Source organism: Pteropus alecto, unplaced genomic scaffold (genome assembly GCF_000325575.1).
Source record: "Pteropus alecto unplaced genomic scaffold, ASM32557v1 scaffold245, whole genome shotgun sequence".
NCBI classification, from domain to species: Eukaryota; Metazoa; Chordata; class Mammalia; order Chiroptera; family Pteropodidae; genus Pteropus; species Pteropus alecto.
Window position 1 is genome coordinate 207,522 of NW_006436669.1, and position 10,884 is coordinate 218,405.

Below are 10,884 nucleotides of genomic sequence, written 5' to 3' on the forward strand. Positions count from 1 at the left end.
TCACTTTTGTTCGAATCCACCTGTCCCCTTGGACAAACTCGCCAGAATCAGAACGAAAGCGAGACCCGAGGCCTGAGCACAGGGAGCTATTGCAGTGTTATGGGCGGGATGCTCCAGGAGCTCAAAAGCCCAGCGTGTACCAGACGGGGAAGACAACAACCGGCCTCCCCATCCCGCTTCCGTGCAACGCCTTTCCCCGACGCCCACGCCAATACGCGCAATTCACGCTTACCTCCTTGCCGAACTCCTTCCGTGAGCACAGTCTAGAGGCGTCACCGCTGCCGCCGCCGCTGCCCCGAGGAGCGGGGAAGGGGACTCTGTCCCCGCGCCGGGCCCCGGGAAGACCACAAAGGGGAGGAGGAGGTGGTGCGCGCGCGGCCCCGGGAACCGGCCCTCGGCTAGCGAGGGGTCCCCTGGGGCGGCCAAGGAGCGAAACCCGTCGGCCGCTTTGCCAGAATCACGCGACTGGGACGCAGAAAGAAAAACAACGAAGAGCGACAACAGAGTAAAAAAAGACAACGAAAATACTATCGGGCCGCTGAGAGGACCGCCTCAAAAAGCCGCCGGAAGTCACGGGCTTGCCCTTTCCTCCGCAGACCGGTGCAGCTTCCGGCCTCCGGATTAGTCGTCAGCGCGCAGGCACCGCCCCTTTGTAGACACGCCCAGCACCCCGACCCGACCTGTGCGCAGCTGAAATCTTCAAGGTACCTTGGTGAGAGATCTCTGGACAAGAGGAAACCTGGAACTAGGAAGAGCTAAAGTGCCCAATTAAAAGTAAATTTAAGAGAAAAAGTTTCCTTCTTTTATTACATAATTTCTTACAATAAACGGTTGTTATAAATGCGTTAAGTGCCCCAGGTTTTGTCGAAAGTAAGTACAGCCATGCATTATTCTCTCAACAATGTTTAATGAGCACTAACCTGGAACGACAGGCGGTGCTTGTCGTGTTTTTGACACCCTTCAGCTTTCTAGGCCATTGTCTATTCCTGTGGAGCGAACGGACTGCAAAGTTTTGTTTTTAAAGGTGCAAGCAGAAATTTGTTGAAATTTGGAAAGGAAATCTTTAATGAGCTTCTAATAGCCTTTCTTTTTGTTGTTTGTGTTCCAATCATTTGCATGAAACCAGTTGTTAAAATTACTTGAGATGGCTAGTCAACCATAGTAAATCAAAGAAAAAATCATTACCTAGATTCTTACAAATTACAGAAAAAAGAGAAAATAAATGTGAATCCTCGTCTGCCTTAATTTTAGGGTAATATTTATTTTGTTCTTTGACAATACCAAGGAAGAGAAAACCTTTTAACAAAACTATTGATAAAACTTAGAAAGAAACTGGTACAATAATTTGCTCTTGTTGGAATTAGTAAATTAAAATATGAGAGCAGAGCGAAAAAAAAAAATTAAGAGCATTAAACATTCCTGATGACATGCCACGCTATTTTAGAAACAGCGGCCAGAGCTTCTATACAAGTGGGTTTGATGAAATGCTTTGGCAACAAGAATCCGTATTTGCCTTTATCACGAAGTTCAATTGTAAAGGAATATTTGATGCCCAAATCATAGATCCAGTCATCTGAACCTCCAGGAGCTAGGTCTACAAAAAGAAAGAGATATTACTTTTAAAAATATAGATGTTTCAAGCTAAGTTAACAAAATGGATTTTTGTAATCCTAAAAGCGAAAATTTATTTGCTTTTTTTCTGGTTATTAAGTAATCTAAGTTTCTGGTAGGAAATAGAGTTTGAAGAAAAACAGGCCAAGGAGGAAAATAAAAATTCCCCCTAACTTTACTGAGAAGTGACAGTCACCATTAACATTTTAGTGCTTTATTTATTCAATGCATGCTTTTTAACCAAAAAAAAATTAATTTTTAACTTAATTCTCTAAGTTTTCTAAGTTAATTTTTTCTGCATAAATAAGAACATAAGAACATGCTGTTTTATAACTTTTCTAAGCTTTATTTATCGTGAGCAGCTTTATGTACTAATGAGCTCAAATCTACATTATCATATTTAACAATCTCATAGCATTGCATTGTAAAGCTAGATATAGTTAATTTAAATATTTACTTGGAGACTTCTAGATTTTATTCTCATTTCTAATTAATATAAACAACTTTACAATGAACATCCTTGTTTATCATAATTGCTTCTTTGTTTCTTTAGAACAGAACTTCCCAGAGATAGATTTGATAATGTAAGGGTATGTACTTTTTACAATTATGCTACATGTTGCCAAATAGCTTCCAAAAGAATTGAACCAATTTACATCTCCACTAGCAAGATATGAATATGTGGACTTCCCCCTCACACATTATCCATAGGAATTTTGCATTTCTGGCAATTATATGAGTGAAAAATAATATTAAATTATCTATGTTTCTTTGATTAACACAGTTAAACATTTTGTTTGGTATATTTGTTGTACATATTAACATATTTTTTATCAATTGTCTTATTGTCCTAGTTGATTCAGTGTATAGATTGTATATAAAAGTAACATTAGTGATATTAGTCCTGTGTAATATGTAGAGAATTTTTTCTTCTTATTTGGTTACTTAGCTTTCCACTTTGTTTATAACAGGATTTTTATATGAGAATATTTTATCTATCTGGAATTTATTTTGGAGAAAGACATGTTAGTAATACAATTAAATTTTTTCTAAGTAACTTGTCAGGTTTCCCAGCCCCATTAATTTAGTAACCTAACATTCTTAAGTGGTTTGAAATGCCTTCTTGATGAGACACTAGATCTCCTTATCTATTAGTGTCTTTCTGTACTCACTATTCCCTTATATCGATCTATCTCTTCCAGGCTCAGTTCCACACTGTCTTGATTACTACAGGTTTCTAATGTGTTTTAATATCTGGTTGGAGCAAATTCTCTCTTATTAGTCTTAGTTTTCATAATTTTACAAGCTCTTTTAACAAATTTATTGTTTCAAATGAAATTCAAAATCATTTAAGTGTTTATTGGGATTAATGTACAAATTAATTTAGAACAACTGACACTTTTTATATTGCTTTCCCACTCAAAAACATGACAGGTTTCTCATGTCTTCTTTTATATACACAAGTAAAATTTTCTGTTTTTCATGTAGATCATACAAATTCGTGTATATACATGTGTATATATATATATACACATTTAACAATGAATCCATGTATGTGTATGTATATGTATATGTATGTGCATGTGTGTGTATATATATATATATATACACACACATACACACAAGGATGAAGTAGGATCTTTTTTTCCGTTTAATTTTCTACCTGATTATTTTTGGTATATAAGAAAGTTATAGATTGATGTATATTTAGTTCATAGTCAGCCACCTTACTCAACTTTTTAAGTCTAACTAATATTTTTGGTTGATTTTCTACTGTTTTCCAGGTGAACAACCATATAATACGCAAGTGATCATTTTTGCTTCTCTCTAATATCTATACTTGAATTAATACAAAGATGTTTACTGAAACACTGTTTATGATATTAAAAAATATCAATCAAGAGTAGATTAGTTAAGTTATTCATTCATTCAGCAAATATTTCTGACAACCATTGTCAATATTTAACATTTGTTCTTCTAGACATTTTCCTATGCTTACACACACATACACATGGGTGTGTCCTGAATGAATGAAGGTGTGGTAATGGACTCATTTCATCATAACAGGAAGTTGCTCCATAAATTCCTCCAGCTCTCAGACACTATGGTTATGCTTTGGGTAACAATAGTAGAGAAAAGGGTAGGAATCAAAAAAGCTCTGAACTGTGAAAGGGAGTTGTGGGGTTTTTCTGTGACAGAGCAAGGACCTGAGTTGACAAAGGCAGCGGTGGACCAGTGACACCAAGGAACCAGTGATACCATGTAAACTAATCTGGCCTCAGTTTGTTCTGAGACAATTTGAGATTGTTTAGAAGGAAGAGAAAATTTCTGGTTCTGGACTTTCCACTAATAAGGCATCTGGTGCTCAAACTATTTATTGAATATAATATAAATGTGATTATTAATATGAATGTGTTTTTATACCCCTGCAGATCATACCTATTAAAGGAAACTCTGGGACTTTGAATATATTGTCTCAAAGCCTTTTCACATGCCATTCCCTCTCCCCTCCTCGTTGTTTGGCAGCTACTTACCAGGTAGGTCTCCCAGAAATGTCACCTACAGAGAGAGACCTTACAAGACCACTTTAGCTATGTAGCCCCTCTCTCCAGAAGTCATTCTCAAACCCGTAGCCTATTTTATTTTCTTAACTTATCAATGGAATTATACTATATTTTGCTATTTAGTTGTTTAAATATTAGAGTTTGGAAAACTTTTTCTATAAAGGACCGGATAGTAAATCTTTTAGGCTTCGTGTGTCACATAATCTATGTCACAACTACTCAACTCTACTGTCATGAAAACTATCATAGACAATACACAAATGAATGGGTGTGGCTGTGTTCAAATAAAACTTTATTTGTGGACAATGAAATTTGAATTTCATATAATTTTCAAGTGTCACAAAATTTTATTCTTTTAATTTTTTTCAACCATTTTAAAAAATGGAAAACCATGGCCTTACAGGTCATAGTTTTCTGATATCTGGTTATATGTTTATTTTCTGTTGCTCTTCTCTCATCTACCCCTCCAGCTTCAAAAGAGCAAAACAATTGTCTATTATCCCACTGCAGACACAAAGGAATCCCTCAATAAACATCTTTGGGCAGAAATTAACTTAAAATATTTGTTAAGAGTTAGCCACATGCATGTTCTCATCACTGTGATACAAACAAAAGATATTCAACTATAATGTGCTATACCTTTGAGCACAGACTGTCATTAAGAAGCAACTAATATAAATGGTGTTCCCTATATTTGTTTCCAACCTGCACAACCTTACATAGTGGTGCTGTACAGCTTATACATTTTTTTGACCCTTTACGACCTTTTCTGCTTCACTCAACTAGTGTGATGCCAATTCTATAATTCTTACTCTATATAAATAAGCATAATTTCTTAAGTATTATTTTGGCTTCTTTAATATATTCTTAAGTGCTGTCATAGCTATTATGCTTCCATTTCTAATTGTTATAATACAGTTGTTTTCATGTGACCTTGTTTAAACATTCCACTTAGAAAACTGAAATCAACACAGAAAAACAAAACAGATTTCTTTAGTACATCACAGTTCTCCAAGATCTTAAGAAATACTTACATAAACTTTCTGAACCACTTCCATGTGTATATTTGGTATCTTTACTAATACTCTCGATAGCATGGACTGCTTCACTGGCCACTAGAGACTAAAATTAATAGAATGTGGAATTTCGGTTAATGTACAGCTTTAAAACAGGACATGTAGAAGTTTCTAAAAAAAATCTTATATTAATTGACTCAGACTATATATATGAAGAAACAGACAGTAGAATGGTGGTCGCCAGGAGCTGGCGGGGAGATATTGATCAAAGGACACTAACTTCCAGTTATAAGTTGAATAAGTTCTGGAGATCTAATGTGCAGCATGATGACTACAGTTAACAATATTATATACTTGAGAGCTGATTAAAGAATAGATCTTAAAAAATTATAATTATGTGAGGTGATGGATGTGTTAACTCACTTTATTGTGGTAATCATATCAATATATGTGTGTATCAAATCATTACACTATATACCTTAAACTTACACAATGTGTATGTCAATTATTCTCAATAAAGTTGGAAAAAAATTATGCATATGAAAAATCTAAATTCAAAAGATAAATCAAGAAGAATAAATTAACTTTAAAAAATGTTTTTTGCTTTATGGAAATCACAATTGGTTGTCTTTAAATATAGATTCTTCCAATGTATTGAAATTTTTATTTAATTTGAAAAAAATAACTTTCACATGCCTTCTTAAGGAATTCATTTATTTTGTAAAATGAAGTATAATTTTATTTCAAAAGCGAACAACTTGGGATTATTTCATTCCTAGACAAAATTATCACCAAACTTTAAATCCAACATCTCTAAACAATATTATACCTAAGGCATGCCTGATTCCCTTCTCATCCTTTTCACAAACTCTATTTTATTCTTGTGTAAAATGTCTAATAACTCCTAAAGACTCATAAATAAAGAAAGGTATTATTCCTGGTATGGAGCAGGGTAACAACTAAGTCTCCTATTCTACTACTTTTGTTTCTAGCTTACCCAGATCTTTCTGAAGTTAAATGGTATTCACTGTCACTCTCTTGAATGACCCAGAGGAATATCATTGGATAAGATGTTGTGCCTTTCTTTTGTTCAAAATAAAAGTTTGGATGGAAGCCCATTGTCTATACAATAAAATGCAAATTATTTTGACATTCAAACAAGTTGACCTTATCTTCATAAGCTGACTTCATCTACTTTCAGAGAGTGTCACTCTTCACTCTGTACCCTCACAGTCCCCTGGACATACTTCTCATGAGAAATACCATCTTCTCAGCTTGGCATGTCTTCCTGTCCACCTGTAGAAATCCTATTTTTTACTGTCTGGCTAAAGTTGTATCTGTACCTCGATGTCAATAGCACTTTATCATTCCTTTTTCTTTTATTGTATTGTCAACTATATTTCAAAAAAGGGAGTGAGTGGGGTGGGGGGGTGCTCTTGCCTCAATGCTGCAATTGGAAGTGCTTTAAATAGGACCTCTGGGGGTTAGGGAGATCATCATGCAAACAATTCCTGATGCACCTGTCAAATTGATGAGTATTGTGCTAAGACTTGATCTGTGGTAGCTATTGTAGAAAGCTAGTGACCAGAAAGTTGCATAATTCCAGAGACTCTTTCCTGGTTCTTGCTTGTATGTGGAGTATATCCAGGTGGAATAATTCCCTCCTGACCTTCAAAGAACTTGTCTGACTTTTCCTTAGCCCATCTGCTGGACTAAAGTTCATGTTCTCAGGGTAAGGCCACATTCTTTACATTCCTTCTGTGAACCCTGACCCTGGGTAACCCTCAGTAGAGTTAGACCAAAATATAAGCATCTTTTCATTTGTATTCTAGAGGAGAAATTTTTTTCCCACAGTTTTTGATTCTTAAACTAAGTATTATTTTATCTCTGAAATACTAATGATAAAAATAATTAAGTAGTACTTACCAGTTCCTCGTGGTCTTTGCTTTTGCTTCTGCTATAGGAATATGGAAACACTATCTTCTGGGAATATGAATGCATAGTGATGTAAGCTTTAATGTGGTTGATATTTCTTCTTAAGAAATTAGCCACTGCCTTCACTTCTGGTTCTGATTCAGGGTAAAGTCCACAGTAGATTTCTGAGCATGAGAAACTTGATGCACCTTTCTCTGTGATGAAATTGATAGAATTATGAGGGGATTCACATACTATAGTAATTTGTGATTTCCCTCACAATGTATTCTCCTAATATCTATGGTATAACATTTTTAGATAATGGATTACATAGAGCTCTGTAAAGAGCATATTTCTGATGTTCACTAAATGTTATTTATGTGAACTCAAATATTTATATGTCCTCATAGCAGACACTCCAACATTTGCTGCATGGGGGCAGCCATCTTGCAACCTTGAGAAAGTGGCTAAGAGAGTCTCAGAAATGCTAGCCCTGCCTCCAAACTTCCGGTTATATGAGAAAAATAAGCCCCACTTTCTTTAATCCGTTATAAGTTTGTTTTTTCTGATATACGTAGTTTAAAAATTACTAATCAATATAGCCCATAAAAGAAAAGTATCATTTGGGAACTAAGACTATGCAAATTTTATAACAAAAAAAATCCAATCAAAAAATGGACAGAGGACCTGAACAGACACTTTTCCCAAGAACATATACAATGGCCAACAAACATGAAAAGATGCTCAACATCGCTAGTTATTAAGGAAATGGAAGTTAAAACCACAATGAGATACCATCTCACACCTGTTAGAGTAACTATAATCAACAGGACAAATAATAAATGTCGGCGAGGATGCAGAGAAAAAGGAACTCTCATACACTGCTGGTGGCACTGCAAATTTGTACAGTAGCTATGGAAAACAGTATGGACGCTCCTTAAAAAACTAAGAATTGATCTGCCATATAATTCTTCTACTAGGTATTTACCCCAAAGACTTAAAAACTCATATCTGAAAAGATATTTGCACACCGATGTTCATAGCAGAATTATTCACAGTGGCCAGGACATGGAAGCAACTGAAGTGTCCTATGATAGATGATTCCTAAAGAAGCTGTAGTACATATATACAACAGAATATTACTCAGCCATAAGAAGGGATGAAACACTGCTATTTGCGACAACATGGATGGACAGAGAGATAATCATGCTAAGCAAAATAAAGCAGACAGAAAAAGTTGAAAACCACATGATATCACTTATATATGGGGTATAAACCTAAAAGCAACAAACAAACAAACAGGACAAACAAACAGAGACTCATGGACATGGACAATAGACTAGTGGTTACTAGAGGGTAGAGGGGCGGAGAGAGGAGGGAAGGAGATGGAGTAAAAGGGGTCAATTATGTGGTGACAAAGAAATCTAACTAAGGGAGGGGAACACAGAATGCAATATATATATATATATATATATATGCCTTACTGATAAATTGTACACCTGAAACTTACTGGACTTTGTTAACCAACATCACCAAAAAAATAAAAATAAATAAATAAAATTGTGACCTGTCCCCATCAAAAAAAAAAAAAAAAAGAATATGCAAGTTCACCTTCTGTGCTACTTCTAACTTGCTAAAGTGGTTTAGTAAATAAAATGAGATGGGGGTATTTGGTGCCAGAATAATGTTTATGCATTCTTTTGAAAGATTATAGTATATACTGCTTTGAATTATAGCCTGCCTCCCAACACATCTCATTTCTGTCCCTAATTCACAGAGAGCCACCTCTAACCAAAAAATTATTCCCTCCCGGAAACAGTTTATTAGCTCTAAACTGGATCCTTAACTCGTATTCTGCCAAGTTGAAGATTCTAGTTTCAGTCCAGCTGCTCTCTTGAACAAAGAAGATAACAATAACACCACTAGCTGACACCCATCGAGCATATGAGATTATGTATGTATGTATGTATGTATGTATGTATGTATGTATGTATGTATGTATGTATTTATGTATGTATCAGGAACTCTGCTAAGATTAACACACATTTCGTTTAATACTCACATAATCCTTTGAAGTAAATACTGTTATTTTAAGAGATGCGAATTGGACACTCTTGGTGGTCAACCATCCTACAATAAAAGGCTATGTAACATATTGTTAATTACCCAATCAATTGATTCTAATCTTGATTTTGCCACTTAATAGCTATATGGCCTTGTTTTTCAACCTATGCATACCTTGATTTCTTTATCTGCTAAATGGAAAAAAATACACATTAAATGAGGATTTAATGAGGTTTCAATGAGCTAATGCATACAAAGCACTTTGCACAGTGCCTGGCATATATACTAAGTGTTCACTCTCTGTTGTTTCTCGCCATTGTTATCATTGTCACCATTATCAAGAGGAATGGAACTCACAAAAGCCAGTGTGCATCACAGAGATGAGACAGAAGAGAAAAGACTCAGTGAGCCCCCTACATTGCTCTAGCCCAGTTGCAGTCTGTTTCTGAGGCCCAGCTGCATTCTTGTCCTTGGGTTCCTTGGACCACTCCATTATCCTTACAGAGCTTGCCCTTTCTTAAGCTTGCTCTGCTTTCTTCCTGTTATTTTCAAAGGAAACAACCTTAATGTTAGTTAAGCGTTCTTTTTCCCACAAGGAAATTTTGTACTGAACATCCAAGGCCTTTACAAGTATTTTATTTGTTTTACTTTTTAACCAATAATGTGATTGGACAAACCATTTTTGATAGTTCAGTCAACTTCAAATTCTCCTGGCCTTTTTTCCCTGATATACATATAGTTCTGGAAAATAAAGATTATCTATTAGGGGTAGAAGTTGGAGAGGACATAAAAGAGTTGAAGGGAGAGGTGGTACCATAATATGAATCTTCAGACCAGAGCTGTTCAATAGAAATATAATGTAAGTCACTTATTTAAGTTTTCAAGTAATCACTTTAAAAAAACAACAGGTAAAACTAATGTTAAGAATACATCTTGTTTAACCCAATATGTACAAAGTATCATTTCAAGTGTAACCAATATAAAAATTATCATGAGATATTTTGTTACTTTTTCATGCTAAAACTTCAAAACCTGGTGTGTATTTTATAATAACTATGCATCTCCATTCAAACAAGTCACATTTCAAGGGCTCAATGTCCACATGTGGCTAGTGGCTACTGTCTTGGACAATGCACCTTCAGATTCTCATTCTGTGACTCTCATTCTAGAGATGTCAAGCATTTTGGAGAAAAGAATAGGAGGTCAGGAAACTTGAATTTGAGACTCTGCTTTGCCATTAAGCAGGCACATTAATCTGGGCAAGCTACTTCATCTCTCTTAGCCTAAGTGCTTACTTTGGACCAAGAGGTGCTTGGTTTACCAGGTCCCTTCAAGATAGAGCATTATTTGACCTATAGGCAAAGAATCAAGAAATGTCAGAAGAGGTAAGACAGAAAATAGACTAGAAATAACAAGGCCTTGGCGAATAGGGAATGAAGAGATATTGCTTAATGATTACAGAGTTTCTGTTTGGGATGATGCAAGTTTGGGGAATAAATATTGGTGATGATTGTACTAGACTGTGAATGTACTTAATGCCACTGAATCGTATAGTCAAAATGGTTAAAATGACAAATTTATGTTATATATATTTTACTATAATAAAAAATATCCATTTCTGCTTGGCTTCTTCTTCTTATACTGACCATAGCTCTGTCCTGTACTTCATGTGTGAACACAGCCTGTGTCAGGGGCCTGCACCGCTGAGCAGCCCA

General features: G+C 35.5%; 2 protein-coding genes across 2 annotated transcripts in view; both read right to left on the reverse strand.

Moving 5' to 3' along the window:
* Positions 1-562, reverse strand: part of ZC3H13 (zinc finger CCCH-type containing 13) — a 115,019-nt gene extending 114,457 nt beyond the window's left edge. The window contains 1 exon segment of the mRNA XM_025047947.1: positions 233-562. The gene's annotated coding sequence lies outside the window, so the exon portion shown is untranslated.
* The window catches only part of CPB2 (carboxypeptidase B2), a 41,353-nt gene continuing 30,700 nt past the window's right edge, over positions 232-10,884 (reverse strand). Inside the window, exons 9-11 of the mRNA XM_006913490.3 lie at positions 7,118-7,320; positions 5,210-5,297; positions 232-1,594 (exon numbers count right to left, since the gene is read on the reverse strand). Of these exons, the coding sequence (XP_006913552.1) occupies positions 1,410-1,594; positions 5,210-5,297; positions 7,118-7,320 (476 nt within the window). The 3' untranslated portion in view covers positions 232-1,409. The remainder of the gene's footprint in view (positions 1,595-5,209; positions 5,298-7,117; positions 7,321-10,884) is intronic.